Source organism: Mauremys mutica, chromosome 15, assembly GCF_020497125.1.
Source record: "Mauremys mutica isolate MM-2020 ecotype Southern chromosome 15, ASM2049712v1, whole genome shotgun sequence".
NCBI lineage: Eukaryota > Metazoa > Chordata > Testudines > Geoemydidae > Mauremys > Mauremys mutica.
The window spans coordinates 5,842,443-5,866,570 of record NC_059086.1 but is presented as its reverse complement, the minus strand read 5'-3'; the positions used below and the strand labels follow the sequence as shown (position 1 = coordinate 5,866,570).

At 68.5% G+C, this 24,128-nt stretch overlaps 1 protein-coding gene across 7 annotated transcripts in view; it reads right to left on the bottom strand.

Annotated features, from left to right (window-relative positions):
• The window catches only part of DMPK (DM1 protein kinase), a 34,278-nt gene that overhangs the window by 7,097 nt on the left and 3,053 nt on the right, over positions 1–24,128 (bottom strand). For 6 of the 7 annotated variants that reach the window (XM_044988832.1, XM_044988834.1, XM_044988837.1 and 3 more), the window contains exons 2-9: positions 12,299–12,390; positions 10,747–10,830; positions 9,042–9,137; positions 7,691–7,839; positions 3,405–3,498; positions 2,809–3,009; positions 1,726–1,989; positions 116–201 (exon numbers count right to left, since the gene is read on the bottom strand). In XM_044988832.1, coding sequence (XP_044844767.1) covers positions 116–201; positions 1,726–1,989; positions 2,809–3,009; positions 3,405–3,498; positions 7,691–7,839; positions 9,042–9,137; positions 10,747–10,830; positions 12,299–12,390 — 1,066 coding nt within the window. The remainder of the gene's footprint in view (positions 1–115; positions 202–1,725; positions 1,990–2,808; positions 3,010–3,404; positions 3,499–7,690; positions 7,840–9,041; positions 9,138–10,746; positions 10,831–12,298; positions 12,391–24,128) is intronic. The other variant, XM_044988833.1, reaches the window with a different exon arrangement.

Genomic DNA, 24,128 nt, shown 5'->3' with positions numbered 1-24,128 from the left:
TGCCCGTGCACGGACCCTGCGAGCTGGGCCGGGGGAGGCCCCGAGCCCCCCCCCTGCACCCCCAGAGGGGACAGGCCCCGTGTCCCCCTCTCCCGTACCCCGAGCACCCCCTTACTTGAGGCTGGTGCTGGCGTAGGAGAAGCCCACGAAAGGCAGGTGCACGCCCAGCGGGGAGCTCTCCAGCACGTCCGACAGCGTCTCCTGGGGGCGACACCGAGGGGGGCCCTGAACTGGGGGGGACGCAGCTCTGCCCCCACCCCCGGCAGGGCCTGCCCCATGTGCCCCACACAGCTCCGAATTCTGCTGGCCAACACGGCCCTGCCCCCCCCCCCCCCGCCCGCGATGGGCCGGTTGCGTTAGCCATGCAAGCAAAAGGCAGACACGTGTGCAGGTGATTCCAGGCTCCATGCAGACATGTGAGAGGTGGGTGTGGGTTGGTTTGAGGGGCGGGCAGGGGATGGCTGGGGGGATGGCAGGAGGTAGGCGGGAGGGGCGAGTGGGAGGTGGGAGGGGTGGTGGATGGGGGTCTTAAGTGGGGGCTGGGGGCAGGAGTGGATGGGGGCGGTAGGTGGGGGCTGGGGGACAGGGATGGATGGGGGCGGTAGGTGGGGCCGCGGGGTTGACGGGCGATAGGTGGGGGCAGGGGACAGGCAGGGAAGGGGGGCGATAGGTGGGGGCTCGAGGACAGTGGGTGGATGGGGGCGGTAGGTGGGGGCTGGGGGACAGGGATGGATGGGGGGTGGTAGGTGGGGGCTGGGGGCAGGGGGTGGATGGGGGTGGTAGGTGGGGGCTGGGGGACAGGGGTGGATGGGGGGTGGTAGGTGGGGGCTGGGGGCAGGGGGTGGATGGGGGCGGTAGGTGGGGGCTGGAGGACAGGGGGTGGATGGGGGGTAGTAGGTGGGGGCTGGAGGACAGGGGGTGGATGGGGGGTGGTAGGTGGGGGCTGGAGGACAGGGGTGGATGGGGGCAATAGGTGGGGGCAGGGGGGTTGACGGGCGATAGGTGGGGGCTGGGGGCAGGAGTGGATGGGGGCGGTAGGTGGGGGCAGGGGGACAGGGGTGGATGGGGGGCAATAGGTGGGGGCTGGAGGACAGGGATGGATGGGGGGCAATAGGTGGGGGCAGGGGGTCTGGCGGGCAGACAGGGAAGCTTTATGTTGGCTCAGTTGGGAAAGGGACTGGGGGGGGCGCTGGGAGTTCATGTTATTCCCCCCCCCCCGGGGCAGGAGGCAAGGGCAGATCTCAGCCTGCAGCAGGACAGGGACCCCCCGCCCTCCTAGGGGGCACCCAGGGTCTCTGCAGCTGCCCCCAGTTCCTGGCCTCACTTAGTGCAGCCTCAGGGCTGCTCTAACTCGTGCTCTGCCCTCTCTGTGCCCCCCCATGGGCCCTGGGGGGCAGGGAATAGCCACAGCACAGGGCGCTCTGGCCACACCCCAGGGGCTGGGAGCAGGACCCTTACGCCAGCTCCATGCCAGCCAGTGGGGGGGATACTCGGGGGTCCCTCACCCCCACTTTAGGGCCATTCTGCGGTGCCAGGGGGCCTGAGCTGGCCAGAGACGTGGCGATGCCAGGCCATCGCCCGCCCCGAGCGTCTCCGGGCGGCCCGGCCCGGGGGCGAGCGGAACCGGCCCCGAGTGACCAAGGTGAGAGGGGGTGCAGCGGGGGGAGGGGGCAGCCATGCGGGGCGCTGACGGGAGGGGGGTCTGAGAAAGGAAAGGTCACCTACCCCGCCCCCGCTCACCATGTCCGTCAGGCAGTCGTCCAGCACGTCGAAGTTGCAGGTGTCGGTGGCGTTGGCGAACTCGGGGGCGAAGGGCGGGGTGAGCGTCCGCAGCCCCTCCCAGTCCACGCCGGCGAAGAAGGGCTGCTCCCGGAAGTCCCGCACCCCGTTCCGGCCCAGCCGCGTCTCCCGGGGGCAGAGCAGCCCTCGGATCAGGGCCCGGGCGTCGTCCGGCACCTCCGGCGCCGAGAGCGGGAAGCGAAAGTGCTCCTGGAAGGCGGGAGGCCGGGGGCTCAGGGCAGCTGGGGGGGCAAACCGGGGATGCTGGGCGTGGAGACGGGGGGCAGGGCCGGTGGGTGGAGAGGGGGAGAAATGGGGGTGCAAGGCACTGGGGCAGTGATGAGGGGCAGAGATGGGGGGCAGGACACGGGGGTGGAGATTGGGGGCGGGGTGTTGGGGCAGAGATGGGGGGCAGGGCTGGGGAAGAGATGGAGGGCAGGGTGCTGGAGTGGAGATGGGGGCAGGGCACTGGGGCAGAGATGGGGGCAGGGCACTGGGGCAGAGATGGGGGCAGGGCGCTGGGGCAGAGACATTGGGCAGGGCACTGGGGAAGAGATGGGGGGCAGGGCTGGGGAAGAGATGGGGGGCAGGGCACTGGGGCAGAGATGGGGGGCAGGGCTGGGGCAGAGATGGGGGGCAGGGCGCTGGGGCAGAGATGGGGGCAGGGCTGGGGCAGAGATGGGGGCAGGGCACTGGGGCAGAGATGGGGGCAGGGCTGGGGAAGAGATGGGGGGCAGGGCGCTGGGGCAGAGATGGGGCCAGGGCTGGGGTAGAGATGGGGGCAGGGTGCTGGGGCAGAGATGGGGGGCAGGGCGCTGGGGCAGAGATGGGGGGCAGGGCTGGGGCAGAGATGGGGGGCAGGGCGCTGGGGCGGAGATGGGGCAGGGCGCTGGGGCGGAGATGGGGGGCAGGGTGCTGTGGGGAGGCAAGGGGATGCCTGGCAGCGGGTGGGGACTAGAGGAGACTGTTCACTCCTCCTGGGGTCCCAGGTGCCGGTGCCGCCTCCCTGCCCCACTGCCCGCCCCCCACCTTGAAGTGGATGATCTTCCCGTAGGTCTCAACAATGGAGTCGGCGAAGAAGGGCGTGTGCCCGAAGAACATCTCGTAGGCGAAGACGCCCAGGGACCACCAGTCGCACTCGGTGCCGTACGAGTGGCTCCCGTCCTCCACGGCCTGCAGGATCTCGGGGGACAGGTAATCGGGGGTCCCCACTGCCACCGACGAGCAGATCTGCCGGGGAGGGGGAAGGAGAGGATTCAGCATGTGGGGGACACCATTTCAGATGCCCCCCTTGTCTTTGGTGCCACAAGGGCCATGGCGTGGCAGGGTCCCTTTGCCCTCCCCACACCGTCTGCTCCCTGCATAGAGATGCAGAGCTGCTTCTGCTGACTCACCCAGACTCCCAGACCAGCCGTGTCCTAGCTGCTCAGTCCAGGAGTGTGGCAGGGTGAGGCAGAGCGAACTAGAAGCAGGGAGCGTGGACAGGGAGCCCCCCCCAGTCCAGCCGTGGCAGAGAGGGGTTTGCCGGTCGGCAGATCTCCGGCGGGAAGCTGCGTCGTTTGCCTCGGCGCTGTTGCCCGAGGCGGCCAGTGTTGGGGGGGGGGGGAAGGGGGCACTGCACTCACCGTGCCGTCCTCCCGGAGCTTGAGGCAGGAGCCGAAGTCCCCCAGGCGGATGTGCCCGCAGCGGTCGAGCAGGATGTTGTCGGGTTTGATGTCTCTGGGAGGGTGGCGGGTGGGCAGAAAGAAACTGTTGGGGGGGGGAGTTAGGGTGTCACCCCCTCACTCCCAGGTGACGTTCGCTTCCCCCAGCCCTGTGGGGGAGCCTGGCAGCTTTGAGACAGGAAGTGGAGGACCATCCCCCCCCCCTCCCACCCCGAGAAGCCATCGGGGGCCCAGGCTGCCACATAGCCGGGACGCTGGGAAAACATTCCAGCTCCTGCCAACAGCGTCCCGGGCGTGTGAATTCTGCCAATGGCACATTCAGCAGCACGGCGCCCCCTAGTGCCAGGCTGGGGCACCACTGACCGAGGGCAGAGCGCCCCCTCCTGTGCCTTCACCCCACTCCCACCAGCACGTCGCCCCCTAGTGCCAGGCTGGGGCACCACTGACCGAGGGCAGAGCGCCCCCTCCTGTGCCTTCACCCCACTCCCAGCAGCACGGCGCCCCCTAGTGCCAGGCTGGGGCACCACCGACCGAGGGGAGTGCGCCCCCTCCTGTGCCTTCACCCCACTCCCGGCAGCACGGCGCCCCCTAGTGCCAGGCTGGGGCACCACTGACTGAGGACAGAGCGCCCCCTCCTGTGCCTTCACCCCACTCCCGGCAGCACGGCGCCCCCTAGTGCCAGGCTGGGGCACCATTGACGAGGGGAGAGCGCCCCCTCCTGTGCCTTCACCCCACTCCCGGCAGCACGGCGCCCCCTAGTGCCAGGCTGGGGCACCACCGACCGAGGGCAGAGCGCCCCTTCCTGTGCCTTCACCCCACTCCCGGCAGCACGGCGCCCCCTAGTGCCAGGCTGGTGAAAGCGCCACCTCACTCCGCCCTCCTCCCCGCGGGTTCTGCCTGGAGGTTTCCCATCCCAGGCCAGGCCCATGTACCAAGGTCCCCGCAGGAAGCCAGGGGCCCGGATGCTCCCCTTCGACCAGCGCTAACGCAGGGTCCTCCCCAAAGCCAGGCCCTGGGTCTCCCTCCCCGGCCATCTCCAGGATCCAGCTGGCCTAGGATCCGCCTGTCTGTCTGTCCATCCGCCCTGTCCGTCTGCCCATCCATTGCTCCATCCCCTCACCCTCCCCCACTCTTCTGGGCCTTCCCCGGCCCTTGTGCCTGGCCCTGAACCTTCCCAGGCCTCGGTGGCTCATGTGATTTGGAGCCGGGCCCGGGCGAGATGATTCTGAATCTAGGACAGCGTTTATGGCTGTTCTGGCTCAGGCAGGCGCGTCCAGGGGCAGACCCAGCATCACGGGCTGGGGGGTGGGCAGGGGACAGGGGTGGTTGTGAAAGCCAAGAAATCCGACCTCGTTTGGTAGCCTGGTACAGTGCCTGGCTGGCCGGGGCCCTGGGCAGCGCACGGGGGAACGAGAGGGCGTCTGGGAGCTCTGAGCTCCCACGTGCTCCGGCCCTGGGGGCTGCAGGTTGGGGAGCAAAGGGCTGATCTGATGCTCTGTTCCGACAATTAGCAGCCCCCCAGGGTAAGGGGCAGGGGGTGTCTGGCTGGAGAAGGGGGCCGGGGGAGGCAGGGGGGCGTCTGGCTGGAGAAGGGGGCTGGGGGAGGCAGGGGGGCGTCTGGCTGGAGAAGGGGGCTCGGGGAGGCAGGGGGGTGTCTGGCAGGAGAAGGAGGCTGGGGATTGGCAGGGGGGTGACTGGCTGGAGAAGGGGGCTCGGGGACGCAGGGGGGTGTCTGGCTGGAGAAGGGGGCAGGGGGGTGGCAGGGGGGTGTCTGGCTGGAGAAGGGGGCTGGGGGGTGGCAGGGGGGGTGACTGGCTGGAGAAGGGGGCCAGGGGAGGCAGGGGGGCATCTGGCTGGAGAAGGGGGCCGGGGGGTGGCAGGGGGGTGTCTGGCTGGAGAAGGGGGCCGGGGGGTGGCAGGGGGTGTCTGGCGGGAGAAGCGGGGCTGGGGGTGGCAGGGGGGGCGTCTGGCTGGAGAAGGGGGCCGGGGGGTGGCAGGGGGGGCGTCTGGCTGGAGAAGGGGGCCGGGGGGTGGCAGGGGGGGCGTCTGGCGGGAGAAGGGGGCCGGGGGGGGGCAGGGGGGTGTCTGGCTGGAGAAGGGGGCTGGGGGGTGGCAGGGGGGGTGACTGGCTGGAGAAGGGGGCCGGGGGTGGCAGGGGGGGCGTCTGGCTGGAGAAGGGGGCCGGGGGGTGGCAGGGGGGTCGTCTGGCTGGAGAAGGGGGCCGGGGGGTGGCAGGGGGGTGACTGGCTGGAGAAGGGGGCTCGGGGACGCAGGGGGGTGTCTGGCTGGAGAAGGGGGCCGGGGGGTGGCAGGGGGGTGTCTGGCTGGAGAAGGTGGCAGGGGGGGTGACTGGCTGGAGAAGGGGGCCAGGGGAGGCAGGGGGGCGTCTGGCTGGAGAAGGGGGCCGGGGGGTGGCAGGGGGGTGTCTGGATGGAGAAGGGGGCCGGGGGGTGGCAGGGGGGAGACTGGCTGGAGAAGGGGGCCGGGGGGGGGAGGGGGGTGGCTGTCTGGAGAAGGGGGCCGGGGGCTGGCCGGGGGGGGGTCTGGCTGGAGAAGGGGGCCGGGGGTGGCAGGGGGGGCGTCTGGCTGGAGAAGGGGGCCGGGGGGTGGCAGGGGGGTGTCTGGCTGGAGAAGGGCCGGGGGGTGGCAGGGGGTGTCTGGCTGGAGAAGGGGGCCGGGGGGTGGCTGGGGGGAGTCTGACTGGAGAAGGGGGCTGGGGGAGGCAGGGGGGCGTCTGGCTGGAGAAGGGGGCTGGGGGAGGCAGGGGGGCGTCTTGCTGGAGAAGGGGACTGGGGGGTGGCAGGGGGGTGTCTGGCTGGAGAAGGGGGCCGGGGGAGGCAGGGGGGTGTCTGGCTGGAGAAGGGGGCCGGGGGCGGCAGGGGGGTGTCTGGCTGGAGAAGGGGGCCGGGGGGTGGCAGGGGGGTGTCTGGCTGGAGAAGGGGGCTGGGGGAGGCAGGGGGGTGTCTGGCTGGAGAAGGGCCGGGGGGTGGCAGGGGGTGTCTGGCTGGAGAAGGGGGCCGGGGGGTGGCAGGGGGGAGTCTGACTGGAGAAGGGGGCTGGGGGAGGCAGGGGGGTGTCTGGCTGGAGAAGGGGGCTGGGGGAGGCAGGGGGGTGTCTGGCTGGAGAAGGGCCGGGGGGTGGCAGGGGGTGTCTGGCTGGAGAAGGGGGCCGGGGGGTGGCAGGGGGGAGTCTGACTGGAGAAGGGGGCGGGGGGAGGCAGGGGGGCGTCTGGCTGGGGAAGGGGGCTGGGGGGTGGCAGGGGGGTGACTGGCTGGAGAAGGGGGCCGGGGGCGGCAGGGCGGTGTCTGGCTGGAGAAGGGGGCCGGGGGGCGGCAGGGGGGTGTCTGGCTGGAGAAGGGGGCCGGGGGAGGCAGGGGGGTGTCTGGCTGGAGAAGGGGGCCGGGGGGTGGCAGGGGGTGTCTGGCTGGAGAAGGGGGCCGGGGGGAGGCAGGGGGGCGTCTGGCTGGAGAAGGGGGCCGGGGGGTGGCAGGGGGGAGTCTGACTGGAGAAGTGGTCGGGGGGAGGCAGGGGGGTGTCTGGCTGGAGAAGGGGGCTGGGGGAGGCAGGGGGGTGTCTGGCTGGAGAAGGGCCGGGGGGTGGCAGGGGGTGTCTAGCTGGAGAAGGGGGCCGGGGGGTGGCAGGGGGGAGTCTGGCTGGAGAAGGGGGCCGGGGGGTGGCAGGGGGGAGTCTGACTGGAGAAGGGGGCTGGGGGAGGCAGGGGGGCGTCTGGCTGGAGAAGGGGGCTGGGGGGTGGCAGGGGGGTGTCTGGCTGGAGAAGGGGGCCGGGGGCGGCAGGGGGGTGTCTGGCTGGAGAAGGGGGCCGGGGGGCGGCAGGGGGGTGTCTGGCTGGAGAAGGGGGCCGGGGGAGGCAGGGGGGTGTCTGGCTGGAGAAGGGGGCCGGGGGGCGGCAGGGGGGTGTCTGGCTGGAGAAGGGGGCCGGGGGGTGGCAGGGGGTGTCTGGCTGGAGAAGGGGGCCGGGGGGAGGCAGGGGGTGTCTGGCTGGAGAAGGGGGCCGGGGGGTGGCAGGGGGTGTCTGGCTGGAGAAGGGGGCTGGGGGTGGCAGGGGGTGTCTGGCTGAAGAAGGGGGCCGGGGCTCCGTCTGCCTGATGCTCTAGGCGCCCGGCCCCTGGCCAGACCCGCGGGTCGGTCCCTGCTGAGATCAAGCAGCTGCACTCTGCTGTCCTCCCCCCCAGCGCCGGCTGCCCCCTCTGCTCGCAATGCCCCGCCTGCCCCGGGGGGCGCCCTACCTGTGCACGTAGCCCAGGCGGTGGATGGAGTCGATGGCCATCACCATCTCGGCCAGGTAGAAACGGGCCATGTCCAGGGGGATGCGGTCCCCGAATTTGCTCAGCAGCGTCAGGAGGTCGCCCCCCACGTAGTACTCCATCACCAGGTACTGCGGGAGCGGAGACGCGGCGTGACAACGCCCCCGACAGGCCACCTTCCAGGGCAGCCCCCCACGGGGGCCAGAACAGCAGGGGAGAGACCGTGCTGGCAGCGTGGGGGTCTCCTGCCCTTGGGATGACCAGCGCCCGCTGTGTTAGCTACACTAGACCCTCCTCCCCTCCCTGAGCTGGGGAGAGAACCCAGGAGTCCTGGCTCCCACCACCCCTCCTCTAACCACTAGACCCCACAGCCTTCCCTGAGCTGGGGAGAGAACCCAGGAGTCCTGGATCCCACCACCCCTGTTCTAACCACTAGACCCCACAGCCCTCCCTGAGCTGGGGAGAGAACCCAGGAGTCCTGGCTCCCACCACCCCTCATCTAACCACTAGACCCCACAGCCTTGCCTGAGCTGGGGAGAGAACCCAGGAGTCCTGGATCCCACCACCCCTGTTCTAACCACTAGACCCCACAGCCCTCCCTGAGCTGGGGAGAGAACCCAGGAGTCCTGGCTCCCAGCACCCCTGTTCTAACCACTAGACCCCACAGCCCTCCCTGAGCTGGAGAGAGAACCCAGGAGTCCTGGCTCCCACCACCCCTGTTCTAACCACTAGACCCCACAGCCCTCCCTGAGCTGGGGAGAGAACCCAGGAGTCCTGGCTCCCAGCACCCCTGTTCTAACCACTATACCCCACAGCCCTCCCTGAGCTGGAGAGAGAACCCAGGAGTCCTGGCTCCCACCACCCCTGTTCTAACCACTAGACCCCACAGCCCTCCCTGAGCTGGGGAGAGAACCCAGGAGTCCTGGCTTCCTCCCCCCACCCCGCCCCGGCCCGGCTGTAATCTCACAGCTGGTGGCGGGAGGTCCGGAAGATGTCTCCTTCATAACATCCCACGGTCTCCATTCTGTCCCCTACAGACACGTCAGGCTATAGGGTCTATAGGGCCCAGAGTCGCTTTCCCCCAGTGTGTGTCCCTGTATTGAAATCTCAGGCTGTAGGGTCCATAGAGATCACAGGCCAGGTCCCTATATGGTCTGGAGTGGCTGTTCCCCAGCGTGGCCCCTATGGAGACCCCAGGCTCTCAGGTCTATAGGGCTTGGAGTGGTCCATCCCTAGGCAGATGGTCTGTGAAGGGGGCAGGGCGGGAGGTGCTGGCGATGTGCCCCCTGCCCCCCCCGCCCCCCACCCGCGGTGCCCGGCGCCGGGTGCTCACCAGGTAGTTCTCGTCCTGGAAGGCGAAGTGCAGCTGGGTGATCCAGCGCTTGTCTCCGTTCACCAGCACGTCCCGCTCCTCGCGGAAACAGGACACCTGCCCCCGCGGGAGAGACGCTGAGCCCGGCTGGGGGGGGGTGGGGCCCGCCAGGGGACAGGGGGTGAGAGGGGCCAGCCAGGCTGGGGGGAGGGTCTGGGCCCCACAACAGGGCCCCCAGTTCCTTGGGACCTCACAGCGTGGCAAGGGGCAGGGGGGCGGGGATAACAGAGCTGGGGAGATGGGCACCGAGCCCTGCCACGGGCGGGAGGTGGGCGGGTTGAAAAGACGGGGCAATGCCATGGGGAGAGGCGGGCAGCGAGAGGCTCAGGCCAGCATCACCGGGGGGTGTATGTGTTGCTAGGTGGGGCGATGCCCTGGAGGACGGGGGTGGCTAGAAGGGGCCATGCCATGGGGGGAGGGAGGTGGGAGAGGGGGCAGTGCCCAGGGGGTGGGCAGATCGGGCACTTCTACAGCGGGTGGGGACACAGGGCTCTGACAGGGCAGGATCCCAGCAGCGATCGGAGCAGGGTCTGGCCCTGGTACGTGGCGCTGGGATACAGGGCAATGCCAGAGGGGGCAGAGCAGGGCAGGTGGGGCAGTTCAGAGGCTCTTACCCTGCAGGCCCCGGGGGGGGGGAGGGCAGAGGATCCTGGACACAGTGGGGGTGGGAGTTATTGCTGGGGGGGGCAGACAGATGAAGACACTGGCCAGAAGGAATTAGCAATAGGGCTGCCACGGGTGGGGGATGACAGCTGGGTCATGCCGTGGGGCAGGGATGGGGCTGCCACGGGTGGGGGATGACAGCTGGGTCATGCTGTGGGGCAGGGATGGGGCTGCCACGGGTGGAGGATGACAGCTGGGTCGTGCCGTGGGGCAGGGATGGGGCTGCCATGGGTGGGGGATGACAGCTGGGTCGTGCCGTGGGGCAGGGATGGGGCTGCCACGGGTGGGGGATGACAGCTGGGTCGTGCCGTGGGGCAGGGATGGGGCTGCCACGGGTGGGGGATGACAGCTGGGTCGTGCCGTGGGGCAGGGATGGGGCTGCCACGGGTGGGGGATGACAGCTGGGTCGTGCCGTGGGGCAGGGATGGGGCTGCCACGGGTGGGGGATGACAGCTGGGTCGTGCTGTGGGGCAGGGATGGGGCTGCCACGGGTGGGGGATGACAGCTGGGTCGTGCCGTGGGGCAGGGATGGGGCTGCCACGGGTGGGGGATGACAGCTGGGTCGTGCTGTGGTGGGGGGCAGGGATGGGGCTGCCATGGGTGGGGGATGACAGCTGGGTCGTGCTATGGTGGGGGGCAGAGATGGGGCTGCCATGGGTGGGGGATGACAGCTGGGTCGTGCTGTGTGGGGGGCAGGGATGGGGCTGCCATGGGTGGTGTGTGGCAGCCGAGCTGTGGCAGGGGTGGGCACAGACAGGGCATGCCGTGGGTCGGGGGGGTGGCAGCTGGGCCGTGCCATGGTGGGGGCAGGAATGGGGCTGCCATGGGTGGGAGTGGGCGTCTGAGCCATGCCTTGGCAGCAGGTAGGGGCAGTGGTAACGTTCCAACCCGGTGGGCACCAGGGAGAGGCACTGGAAAGGGGGCATCCGGACCTTCGGGGAAGCCCAAGGCCCGTTTGGGATCAGCCCCCCGCGCCCCCCAGCGCCTCGCGCCTCCGACTCACCTCGCCCCGCTTCAGCATGTCCCACTTGTTCATGATCTTCATGGCGTACACCTGCGACGTCCTCTTCATCTTCACCACCGCCACCTGTCGGCGGGGGGAGACACGGCCCGTGGCTGGCACAGAGACACCCCAGCGGGAGGGGGCAGGCTGGCTGTCTCGGTGCAGCTCCCAGCAGGAACAGAGCCCACCCCACCCCGGCGCCAATATCCGCAGCCTGGGATGGGCCGGTCACAAAGCCGGAATAAGGCCCCTCTAGGAATCCAGGGTAGAGTTGGGGTGCAGTGGGGGGTGGGGAGCAGGGGGTGGGGGCTGCAGTGCCACCTCCCTGGGGACAGGGCATGGGCAGGGCAGAACCTGCCAGCTCTGGGGGGAAGGTTATGAAGTGGGTCACTGCTGGGAAATGGGGCTCCCCCTTACCAATCGGCCAGAGGGGCACTGACCACCCCACACTGCCCAAGCTGTAGAGCAGAGACCTGACACCGCTGGTTCTGCCGTGCTTGGTCCCTCTCCAACCCAGCACACCCGGGGATTGAACCCGCATCCTTAGCGGGAAGGACCCGCCCTGATGTTGTGGCCAGAGCTTCCTCCCCAGATTGGGCAGGCCAATGGGCCAGCTAGCCCAGTATCCTGACCCTGGAAGTGGCCACTGCCAGATGCCGGGAAATGACCAGAACAGGGCAATTACCGAATGATCCATCCCCTGTCATCCAGTCCCAGCACCCGGCAGTCAGCGGCTTAGGGACACCCGGAGCATGGGGCTGCATCCCTGCCCGTCTTGGCCTATCCTCCAGAAACGACTCGCATTCCTCTGAACCCACTAGTACTTTTGACTTTCACAATATCCCCCAGCAGTGAGTTCCACAGGTTGACTGTACGGGGAGTGAATTACTCCTTCCTTGTGTGTATTACTGACAGTTAGAGCTGGACAAACTTTTCCACCCTGAACCATTTTTTCTGTGAAAAAACGCAGCTTGGACAACCCCAGGACACACTGTGCATTTGTGGCGCCGAAGAGTTTCAGGGGGCGGGGCGGGGGGGGGCGGGGCGCAGTGGGGGCAGGAGGGGAAAATTCCAGGGAAAAAAGGGAAATCGAAAGGTTTCCTTCCATCCTTTCCAAGACCCAGGGTTTCCCTCGGAAGCGACTTTACGCGCCCCATGGTCCTTTTCTTTCATTTCGGTTTTGAAACTTCAAAAAAGCTCTGAAAAAACCAAAAGATTTTCTTCGGCCCGGAACGATTTCTTTTTTTTAACTTTGCAAGTCACCAAAAATTGCATTTTCGGCTTGATACGAAACCATTTTCTCTGGCTCCTTTGGGCTGCCCAGCGAATGGCCAACGGCAGCTCTCCTGCGGCTGCCTGGGGCAGCCCTCTGCACCCCGCCGGGGGCTGGCGGGGGGGGGGGCGGGGCTGTGTTGACGCAGCCGGACACATGGCAGCTGCGACCCCTCCCCCCATGCACAAGGTCAGCGCTGGGATCCCGGGGGACCCGGCTGCCTGGCATGCCGGCGGCCCTGCGGCTGGCCCGGCTTCCCGGCACGCGGCCCCTTCTCACCTCGCTGAATGCGCCGCGCCCGATCACCTTCAGGATCTCAAAGTCGTCTCGCTGCAGCTGCAGCTCCTTGAGCCGGGCGGTCACTGGTTCGGCTGGAGTGGGACAGGAGGGACGCAGGTCAATCAAGCTATGGGGGGGGCTCACGGAGTGTGGGGGAGTCAGGGCCCTGCACCCCCCACATCCTGCGATTCACCGGGACTCTCAGCCAGCCAGTAAAACGAGGTTTATTAGACGACAGGAACACGGTCCCAAGCAGGACCCCCCAGCCAGGACCCTCGGGGGGGGGGGCGCAAAGATCTCAGACCCCAGACTTGGGGTTCCTGCCTCTGCCCAGCCAGCCCAAAACTGAAACCAACCCCCCTCCAGCCAGCTCCCCCCCTCCTCTCCCCCCTCCCTTTGTCCGGTTTCCCGGGCAAAGGTGTCGCCTCGGCCCCCCCCCCCCCCCGCTCAGGTTCCAGGCTCAGGTACCATCCCCCACCTAAAGTCACCCCCTGCTCTCCCATCCCCCACGCAGACAGTGCCAGTAAAACCAAATGACATTCCCAGGTCAATCCGCCCCCCTCCCTACTGCGGCTCGGGGGTCACACCACCCGGAAGCCATTGGCCCCCCAGCACCCCCCTCACCCACCCCCCACAGCCCTCGGTTCTCCACACCCCCATCCCCCCCACAGCCAACCCTGTGCACCCCCTCACCTGCCCCCCACAGACATCAGTTCTCCACACCCCCATCCCCCCCACTGCCAGCCCTGTGCACCCCCCTCACCCGCCCCCCACAGCCCTCGGTTCTCCACACCCCCATCCCCCCCACAGCCAACCCTGTGCACCCCCTCACCTGCCCCCACATACATCAGTTCTCCACACCCCCATCCCCCCCACTGCCAGCCCCGTGCACCCCCTCACCTGCCCCCCACAGCCCTCGGTTCTCCACACCCCCATCCCCCCCACTGCCAACCCTGTGCACCCCCCTCACCCGCCCCCCACAGCCCTCGGTTCTCCACACCCCCATCCCCCCCACTGCCAGCCCTGTGCACCCCCTCACCCGCCCCCCCAGCCCTCGGTTTTCCACACCCTCATCCCCCCCACTGCCAACTCTGTGCACCCCCCTCACCTGCCCCCACAGACATCAGTTCTCCACACCCCCATCCCCCCCACTGCCAGCCCCGTGCACCCCCCTCACCTGCCCCCCCACGGCCTTTGGGCCTGCACCTCCACATCCCCCCCATGGCCAGCCCCATGCACCCCCCTCACCCACTCCCCACAGCCATAATTTCTCCACACCCCCATCCCCTCCACAGCCAACCCTGTGCACCCCCATCACCTGCCCCCCACAGCCATCAGTCCTGCACACCCCCACCCACAGCCCTGTTCCCCCCCTTCACCCACCCCCGACAACCCACGATCCTGCACCTCCCCATCCCCCCAGCCCTGTGCTCCCCCCTCACCTGCCCCCCACAGCCATCGGTTCTGCACCTCCCCATTCCCCACACAGCCAGCCCTGTGGGGGAGGGTAGAATGGGGCCCTGGCACTCCCAGGGATCCCCCACCCATGCACACCCCTGGTCCCCCCTGAGGTTCCCCTCTCAGGCCCCTCAGTCTCCGGCGGCTGATTGCTTGGTACTGAACGCAGGCCGGGCTCGGGTGCTGTGGGGTAAGGTCTTTCGCATGCTCCTTTCTCAGCGCCAGCCCCAGCCTTCTCAATACCCGCCTGCATCGAGTGCTTTCCTTTCTCCGGGGTCTCCTGCCCTGCCAGAGCCCCAGGCGCTCCGGACAAATTCAACCGCCATGCAGCCCCCTCTGGGGCGGGGCGCAGCAGCTGTGTTAAACGCTCACGCCGCGACGCTGCGCAGCAGTTTAGCACGAGGCGTGACGGAGAAGCCGGCGCAACCCTGAGAACGTGTCAAGTCACAGCAAAAAAAAAAAAAAGGTGGGTTTCTTAGCCCGACTAGCTATCGCCACGTGAAATCCTAGGGGAGGCAAAGCAAAGGTAGTTTTTACCTGGAAAGCAGCCCTGCCCCTTCCATCCATAACGGCCTCTGCTGGCTGCCTCCAGGGAAAAGCCACAGCACGGGTCTATCCCAGCACGAGCTGGACACGCCACCAGGGCTCTGCGTGTGCGCTCGGGGGTGAAATCCAGGCTGCCGGGGCAGGGGTAGCGCCATGGGCCGCGGTGCCGTCTAGGCGCGGTGCAGACAGCCCCCAGGCCCAGGGCAGCGGGGCTCCAAAGTGCATCGGCTGCTGGTCCCAGGCCCTAGCCGGCGATTCCTATCCACACCCCGTTCCCCGGCCGTTCTGCTGCGGGAGGGGTTCCCAGTCATTTTTCACCAGGGTCAGTGACAACACCAGGGGCCTGGGGCCCAGGCAGGCAGAAACAACGGCGGTTTTACCCCACGTTCGCTAACACCCGAGTGCGGACAAGGCAGTTTGGTTCACATCCATTAGCCAGCCGTGGGAAACTGTCTACACTGCAGACCAGAGCAACAGGATTTGAACCCTGGGTCCTGGCTTGATTCAGGCTTGGACACTCTGCCCTGGAGGGTCCTGGGAGGCTGGGTCCGGGTCCTGGGTTAGCACCGTTTGTGCGTAGATGGAAGGTGGTTTAGTTTGGAGCCGGAGTTCGAATCCTGGGCTCACGGGGCAGCGTATGCCTATCCTGGGAGGGGAGCCTGGAGCAGCGAACGCGTGGGAAAATTACAAGCTGCCCTTGTCCATGCAAAGATTTTTACTGTGTGTTCAAAAAAGCCCCTTTGTCCCTAGTGTGGATGCAGGGCTGGACACGGCGCTGAACTGGGAGCAGTAATAACATCGGATCTACCCAGAGCTCCATGGACTCCAGTATCCTGCCTCCGGCCACACTGGATCTACCCAGGGCTCCATGGACTCCATTATCCTGTCTCCAGCCACATCGGATCTGCCCGGGGCTCCATGGACTCCAGTATCCCGCCTCCGGCCACACCGGATCTGCCCGGGGCTCCATTCACTCCAGTATCCTGCCTCCAGCCACATCGGATCTGCCCGAGGTGCCATTAACTCCAGTATCCCGCCTCCGGCCACACCGTATCTGCCCAGGGCTCCATCTCAGCCCATATCCCACTTCCAGCCACACCGTATCTGCCCGGGGCTCCATTCACTCCAGTATCCTGCCTCCAGCCACACCGGATCTGCCCGAGGCTCCATCTTGGCCCATATCCCACTTCTAGCCACATTGGATCTACCTGGGACTCCATCGACTCCGGTATCCTGCCTCCAAACACACTCGAATCAACCCGGAGCTCCAGCAGCAGCCAAGCGAAGATCTCACACATGCATTCCCTGCCGGCTGCACGGTGCTATGCCATGGGGGCAGTGGCCTTCCTGACCCTGCCGGTGAGCAGCTCCCAGCTGAAGCATGAGGATGGGGAGCCCTGGTGCTTTTATCCCAGCCGAGCCACTGGAGTCAGTCTACCCGCACCTGCTGCTGCCCTCAACCCTGCTGCCCCAGAGCCGGGCTGCAAGGGGGTCCCGGGAGCTCCCGACCGATGCTTACACCAATTTATCAACATCCTTGAATCGTGGGCGCCGGAGCTGGACCCAGGAGTGCCACAGCGATCGCACCAGGGCCCAGTCCAGAGGGAAAATCACCTCTTTGCTCCTCCGCAAGACGCCCCTGCGGGTGCGTTAGCCTGTTCGGCCCCGGAGCCGCACTGGGCACCCGTGTTCTGCCGATTGTCCCCCCCGTCCTGGGAGCACGGCCCCCGTTCTTTGTTCCCAGACATTTAGCCACGGTAAAACGCTCTGTGTCCGGGACCGGTCCCCTTCCTCCCGAGCTGCTGGAAGCTCCCCCGTCTCCGCCAGTCTCTCGGGGCGCCTGTCGCTGCAGCATCGAAACACGGGTGAGGCGCTAACGCCCCTGTGCAGCCAGTGGCCCCTGGAGCGGCTGCTTTACTAAGAGGATAACGGCCAACTACCGCTGCTGGCTGCTGCGGTTGCTCCTTTAGCTCGCGGGTGGGCAGGCTCGCATCCCGCGGATCCCGCTGGAGGGGGAAGAGTACGGGAGTGTGTGTTGCCCCAGCTCCCGCATGGGACCCCGAACTCCCGCATGGAGAACGGCCACCAGGCAAGCGATGCAGGCCAGCGTCTTACTGGAGCCAGCAGGGGCTCCCCCCTACCCCACCTCTCTGCAAGCAATTGGGGGCAGGAACCAGCCTGGGTCCTGCTCCCTCGGCTGGCCGGGACTATGGCAAATAACGACCCATCACTCGAGGCCGAGCTCCCCACACCCAGACCTTAGCTGTGGCCTGGGGAGCGGCTAATCAGCCTGGGGCATTTAACCCTAGATGGTGTGGAGGGGGGGGGGGGGATAGAGAGAGGGAGGGAAGAGACCACGGCAAAGGGGCAGGGTCCCGTGCATGGACGGGGCATATCACCCATGTCTCCGCCCACAACCCTGCGCTGGGCAGGGAGGGGCCGTGACCCCTTACTCCCATCATGTGTGCGAGCAAAGGGGCCAGCCTGGGCTGAGCGGGGGGAGGGTCAGAAGGTGCTGGGGTGGGGGTGACTGGCTGGATGTTGGGGGCCATTCGCCCCTGGGCAGGTGCAGGCCCCTATGCTGCTAGTTCAATCACCTCAGGCCTGGGCTTGGCGGGGTGGGGGATGGCGGGTGCCACGCTTACGGAGGCTCTCAACCCCGGGGGGGGGGGCACGGCGCGCTCCTAACAAGCTTTGGGGGTGGTAACAATCACTCGCTGCTAACACTCGCCCGTGCTCCCTGTCCGCAGCTGGGACGAGAACCCAGGAGTCCGGACTCCCCCCCTCCCCCATGCTCTAACCGCTAGACCTCCTGAGCCCCAGTCCCCTCCTCCTGCCGCGCAGGAAGCAAGGTCAGGGGGCTGAGGTGCCCTCAAGCTGGCACTCGGCCACCCGCCTTCGCCGCCAGACCATTCTTTGGACAAAATAGCCCGAGGTCTGACCTGGGGCGGGGACCGGGGGGGAGATGCAGCTGGGCGAGATCCAGAGCTAAATCCGTCCCCTGTGGCTGGGCAGCAGGCGGGGGCAGGTCGTGCCAGTCTATTAATATAGGGGAGTGTAAACACCGCGGCGGGCGGGGGGGGGATTGTTTGGGGAAGTGGAATGGGGAGGGTCTGTCAGCCTGGCCACGCCTGGCACCGCGGGAGAGACGAGCCAGGAGCCGTCTCCGTCTGGGGCACTGCCCCGCGTGGACAGGAATCCGGGCCAGAGCGGAACCCAGCGAGCTCAGAGCCCCACTAAAACCCCCGTAGCCCAGGCTGACTGAGCCAGTGCCTGCTCCTCCGGCCACCCCCTCCACGTGCCCCGAGCCCATATCCCCCTCCTGGCTGATGGCAACGCAGCAGCCCCCTCCCTGGGCGCCCCAAATAACCCCTCCCTGCCACGCCCCGCACGCCCTCCACCCCGCAGCGCCCCGAATGCCTGTCCCTGCCATGCCCCGCACGCCCTCCACCCCGCAGCGCCCCGAATGCCCGTCCCTGCCACGCCCCGCACGCCCTCCACCCCGCAGCGCCCCGAAGGCCCCTGCCACGCCCCGCACGCCCTCCACCCCGCAGCGCCCCGAATGCCCGTCCCTGCCACGCCCCGCACGCCCTCCACCCCGCAGCGCCCCGAATGCCCGTCCCTGCCACGCCCCGCACGCCCTCCACCCCGCAGCGCCCCGAATGCCCGTCCCTGCCACGCCCCGCACACCCTCCACCCCGCAGCACCCCGAATGCCTGTCCCTGCCACGCCCCGCACACCCTCCACCCCGCAGCGCCGCGACTGCCCGTCCCTGCCACGCCCCGCACACCCTCCACCCCGCAGCGCCCCGAATGCCCGTCCCTGCCACGCCCCGCACGCCCTCCACCCCGCAGCGCCGCGAATGCCCGTCCCTGCCACGCCCCGCACACCCTCCACCCCGCAGCGCCCCGAATGCCCGTCCCTGCCACGCCCCGCACGCCCTCCACCCCGCAGCGCCCCGAATGCCCGTCCCTGCCACGCCCCGCACGCCCTCCACCCCGCAGCGCCCCGAATGCCCGTCCCCTGCCACGCCCCGCACGCCCTCCCCCCCGCAGCGCCCCGAATGCCCGTCCCTGCCACGCCCCGCACGCCCTCCACCCCCGCAGCACCCCGAATGCCCGTCCCTGCCACGCCCCGCACGCCCTCCCCCCACAGCGCCCCGAATGCCCGTCCCTGCCACGCCCCGCACGCCCTCCACCCCGCAGCGCCCTGAATGCCCGTCCCTGCCACGCCCCGCACGCCCTCCCCCCCGCAGCGCCCCGAAGGCCCCTGCGTCCCCACAATGCCCTGAACACCCATGTCCCTGCCACGCCCCACACGCCACTCCGTCCCCACAGCGCCCCGAATGCCTGTCCCTGCCACGCCCCAAATGCTCCACAGGCCGCGGCTTCCTAGCGAGCTGATGAAAAAAACCTCATGGAAAAATGGAGCAGAGCCAGGAGGGGGCTGGGTCCGACCCGCTCGCTTTAGAGACACCTGACAAATCTAGTGGTTAGAAGAGGGGGCTGGGAGCCAGGACTCCTGGGTTCTCTCCCTAGCTCTGGGAGGGGAGTGGGGTCTAGTGGTTAGAGCAGGGGGGCTGGGAGCCAGGACTCCTGGGTTCTCTCCCTAGCTCTGGGAGGGGAGTGGGGTCTAGTGGTTAGAGCAGGGGGGCTGGAGCCAGGACTCCTGGGTTCTCCCCCCGGCTCTGTGACAGCCCCTCCCTGTACCCCACTCTCCCGCTGGTGGCAATGAAGGGGGAGGGCCAGGGAGAGGAATTATGACTATCACCCCTGAGCCCCAGCAGGGATCAGGGCCCCAGCGCGCCAGGTGCTGCACAGACCCGGGAGGGGCAGAGGTGCTGCCCCCCACCAAGGCCTGGCGCTGGGAGGAGAGCAGTGGCCAGCAACACGTTAGTGAAGACGTGGGTCTATTTTTGGACACTTCAGACCCCCTCCCCCGCCCCCTCGGTGGGGGAGGAGGCAGCTTCGCGGGAGGCCTTGGGGCGCTGACAGGATCCCCCCCCCCCTCCCCCAGCTCCTATTTCGGGCCGTGGCGGGGTTGGGAATCTGGGCTCGCTGCGATTCTCAGATTCCAGCCGGGCCTAGGCGGGGCTTGTGCCCGGGACGGAAATTCCTGCGCCTGAAACTTTCCATATACAAACTACGGCCTGGAGGGGCTACACCCCGCCCCGCTCCCTGCCCCCGCCAGTGCACCACAGCGCCCCGCTCCCTGCCCCCGCCAGTGCACCACAGCGCCCCACTCCCTGCCCCCGCCAGTGCACTACAGCGCCCCCCCAGCTCTCCGCCAGTGCACCACAGCGCCCCCCCAGCTCCCCGCCAGTGCACCACAGCGCCCCCCCAGCTCCCCGCCAGTGCACCACAGCGCCCCCCCCAGCTCCCCGCCAGTGCACCACAGCGCCCCCCCAGCTCTCCGCCAGTGCACCACCGCGCCCCCCCCAGCTCCCCGCCAGTGCACTACAGTGCCCCCCCAGCTCCCTGCCAGTGCACTACAGTGCCCCCCCCAGCTCCCCGCCTGTGCACCACAGCGCCCCCCCAGCTCTCCGCCAGTGCACCACAGCGCCCCCCCAGCTCCCCGCCAGTGCACTACAGCGCCCCCCAGCTCCCCGCCAGTGCACTATAGTGCCCCCCAGCTCCCTGCCAGTGCACCACAGCGCCCCCCCCCGCTCCCCGCCAGTGCACCACAGCGCCCCCCCAGCTCCCTGCCAGTGCACCACAGCGCCTCCCCAGCTCCCCCTCCATCCCTGCCAGTGCACTACAGCGCCCCCCCCCAGCTCCCCACCAGTGCACCACAGCGCCCCCCCAGCTCTCCCCCAGTGCACCACAGCGCACCCCTGCTCCCCCCCAGTGCACCACAGCGCCCCCCCAGCTCCCCACCAGTGCACCACAGCGCCCCCCAAGCTCTCCGCCAGTGCACCACAGCGCCCCCCCAGCTCCCTGCCAGTGCACGACAGCACCCCTCCAGCTCCCCCTCCACCCCTGCCAATGCACCACAGCGCTCCCCCCAGCTCCCCCTCCACCCCCACCAGTGCACCACAGCGCCCCCCCAGCTCCCCCTCCACCTCCGCTAGTGCACCACAGCGCTCCCCCCAGCTCCCCCTCCACCTCCGCTAGTGCACCACAGTGCCCCCCCAGCTCCCTGCCAGTGCACCACAGCGCCCCCCCAGCTCCCCCTCCACCCCCACCAGTGCACCACAGCGCCCCCCCAGCTCCCCCTCCACCCCCACCAGTGCACCACAGCGCTCCCCCCAGCTCCCTGCCAGTGCACCACAGCGCCCCCCCAGCTCCCCCTCCACCCCCACCAGTGCACCACAGCGCCCCCCCAGCTCCCCCTCCACCCCCACCAGTGCACCACTGCGCTCCCCCCAGCTCTCCGCCAGTGCACCACAGCGCTCCCCCAGCTCCCCCTCCACCCCTGCCAGTGCACCACAGCGCCCCCCCAGCTCCCTGCCAGTGCACCACAGCGCCCCCCCAGCTCTCCGCCAGTGCACCACAGCGCTCCCCCAGCTCCCCCTCCACCCCTGCCAGTGCACCACAGCGCTCCCCCAGCTCCCCCTCCACCCCTGCCAGTGCACCACAGCGCCCCCCCAGCTCCCTGCCAGTGCACCACAGCGCCCCCCCAGCTCTCCGCCAGTGCACCACAGCGCCCCCCCAGCTCCCCCTCCACCCCTGCCAGTGCACCACAGCGCTCCCCCAGCTCCCCCTCCACCCCTGCCAGTGCACCACAGCGCTCCCCCAGCTCCCTGCCAGTGCACCACAGCGCCCCCCAGCTCCCCCTCCACCCCTGCCAGTGCTCCACAGCGCTCCCCCAGCTCCCTGCCAGTGCACCACAGCGCTCCCCCAGCTCCCCCTCCTCCCCCACCAGTGCACCACAGCACCCCCCCCAGCTCCCTGCCAGTGCACCACAGCGCCCCCCCAGCTCCCCCTCCACCCCTGCCAGTGCACTACAGTCCCCCCCCAGCTCTACGCAATTGCACCACAGTGCCCCCCCAGCTCCCCCTCCACCCCTGCCAGTGCACCACAGCGCCCCCCAGCTCTCCGCCAGTGCACCACAGCGCCCCCCCAGCTCTCCGCCAATGCACCACAGCGCCCCCCAGCTCCCCTTCCACCCTCGCCAGTGCACCACAGCACCCCCCAGCTCCCCCTCCACCCCCGCCAGTGCACCACAGCACCCCCCAGCTCCCCCTCCACCCCCGCCAGTGCACCACAGCGCCCTCCCCAACTCCCCCTCCACCCCTGCCAGTGCACCACAGCGCCCCCCCAGCTCCCCCTCCACCCCTGCTAGTGCACCACAGCCCCCCCGACAGCCCCCCTCCACCCCCGCTAGTGCACCACAGCGCCCCCTCCAGCTCCCCTCCCACTAGTCCACCACAAGAGTCTACCCCTCCACATCCCAGGAGTCTCCCCCATCCGCCCCCACCAGTTCACCACAGCCCCCCAGTACCCCCACTGCTCCCTTTCCCTGTCCCCAGCCGTGCTGCTCCAGAAGTTCTCCAGGATCCCCCCAAGACATGATGGAGCCACTGACTATTGTAACCACATGCTGGCCCCCAGGCAATGGGGTCAGCCCTGGGCCTGATGACCGGAGCCCGGAGAACTGGTGGTGTGGGGGTGGGAACTGATTCTACAGCAAGGGATCTAGTCAGGGCCTGACCAGAGCACTAGTTAGATCATGCTCCCCTTCCAGCGCTGAGACAGAACCCAGGAGTCCTGGCTCCCAGCCCCCTGCTATAGCCACTAGACCCCAACCCCTCCCAGAGCTGGGGGTAGAACCCAGGAGTCCTGGCTCCCAGCCCCCTGCTCTAGCCACTAGACCCCACCCCACTCCCAGAGCCGGGGGTAGAACCCAGGAGTCCTGGCTCCCAGCTCCCCCTGCTCTAACCATTGAGCCCTACTGCAGCTTTGTAAAATTCATGGCCTGTCCTCCCTTCACTGAGAAGACAAATCAGCCCTGGCCTCTCCCAGCAGGGGGCACTGTGGGGAGCGGGGCAGGAGCTGGCTGTGGGGGCAACTCCTGGCTACTCCAGCCCCGGCCTCTCCCAGCAGGGGGCGCTGTGGGGCGCAGGGCGGGAGCTGGCTGCGGTGGGGGGGAGCTCCTGGCTACTCCAGCCCCAGCTTCTCCCAGCAGGGGGTGCTGTGTGGGGCAGGGCATTGCTCTGATATTAAGGCCACTGGGGGGTGCTGGAGCCTGCTCCCCTGAGCTGGGCTTTGCTGGCTCCCCGTGAGCAGCGGGACCTGGACCTGTGTTTAGCCTGGCACTGAGCTCCCGGCGCAGAGCGAGGGGGGGTGGGGGAGGCAGTGGCGAGAGCAGCCGGCCTTTTATGGCATTGCACAAACTCCCAGCATGCAGACAACAAATCCCCCTGCGACAGCGCGTGGCGCAGGCCGGGCCCGGGGGCAGGAGCGGCTCTGCCAGCTTCTCCACATAAGGAGCGGATCCAGCGGGCCTGGCGGAGTGGCCGGCAGCCACTGCCAAACCCAGTGTCTTCCCGCCGGGATCCCGCTCGGGGATGAGGCTGACGGGAGCGAACGCAGGTGGGGGCCTTCCGGCTCTGGTGCTGTGAACTTCCAGGCAGCAGTGCCCTACTGGGCCCCCGGCGCTGCGGGCTTCCCCCGGCATTGGCCAACTGGGACCCCTGGTGCTGCAGGCTTCCCCACAGCAGTGCCCCATCAGCACAGAGCTGGGGGGCTCCAGCGCTGCGAGCTTCCCCACAGCAGTGCCCCATCAATAGCACATGGGGCGAGTCACCCCTGGCCAGTGGGGCTCGGAAGGGAACCCACCACCCTGGGGCAGAGATGGCCGGATCCCGTGTAGCGAGGCCCAAAGACTGGCCATTTCCCAGCTGGGGATGAGGCTGGAGGGAGGGGTTTGGTGGGTCCCCACCCTGCCAACAAGCCCCAGCTCAGCCCCACAAGGGCTCCCCCTAGAGGCGGGAGAGGGAAGCTCAGCCTGCGGCCTGTTCAGGCATTGGCATCTCCAGTGGCAGGTGCCCATGAAAGCTCCCCGGTAACCCCATTCGACCGCCTCTCGCTTCCACACTGCAGCGCTGGGTGGCTGTTACACAGCTGCTGCGCCCCACCCCAGAGGTGGCCGCAATTTTCATTCCCTGAACACCTTCTGCCTGAGTGCCTGGCTGCTTTCTCCAGAGGTTTATGGGTGTCACCGGCTCCATCATCCAAACAAGAAACCAAATCCCAGAGCAGAGAAGTGCATCAAATCAGTGACAGAGTCAGGAATAGAACCTGGGAGTCCCGGCTCCCAGCCCCCTGCTCTAACCCCTCGACCTCTCTCCCCTCTCATGGCTGGGAACAGAACCTGGGAGTCCCGGCTCCCAGCCCCCTGCTCTAACCCCTCGACCTCTCTCCCCTCTCATGGCTGGGAATAGAACCTGGGCGTCCCGGCTCCCAGCCCCCTGCTCTAACCCCTCGACCCCTCTCTCCTCCCACAGCTGGGAAGAGGACCCAGGAGTCCTGGGTGCCAGTCCAGTCCCATAATCCTGAGAGCAGGGATAACGTCTTGGGTGCTTTGAAGTCTCCACGCCGGGGAGATTCAACAGAGAACGGAGCAATGCCAGCAGCCTGTGCCCACAACCTGTGCCCCTTCTCCCAGCTGCCTCCAGGGACCCCATCACGGCCTGGCCAGGATGCCAACCCCCGGGGACAGACTCCCCGCCTCCCTGGGACAGCTGGCATGCCTGTGCCATGAGGCTCCATCCAGGCTGAACAATAGCAGCTGTGTGATGCGAATGGGGGTCTGGAATGCACCAGGCCTGGCTGGGAGGGGGGGCGGGGGAAGGCCAGGGGCTGGGGAGGAGGGGGCAGGGCAG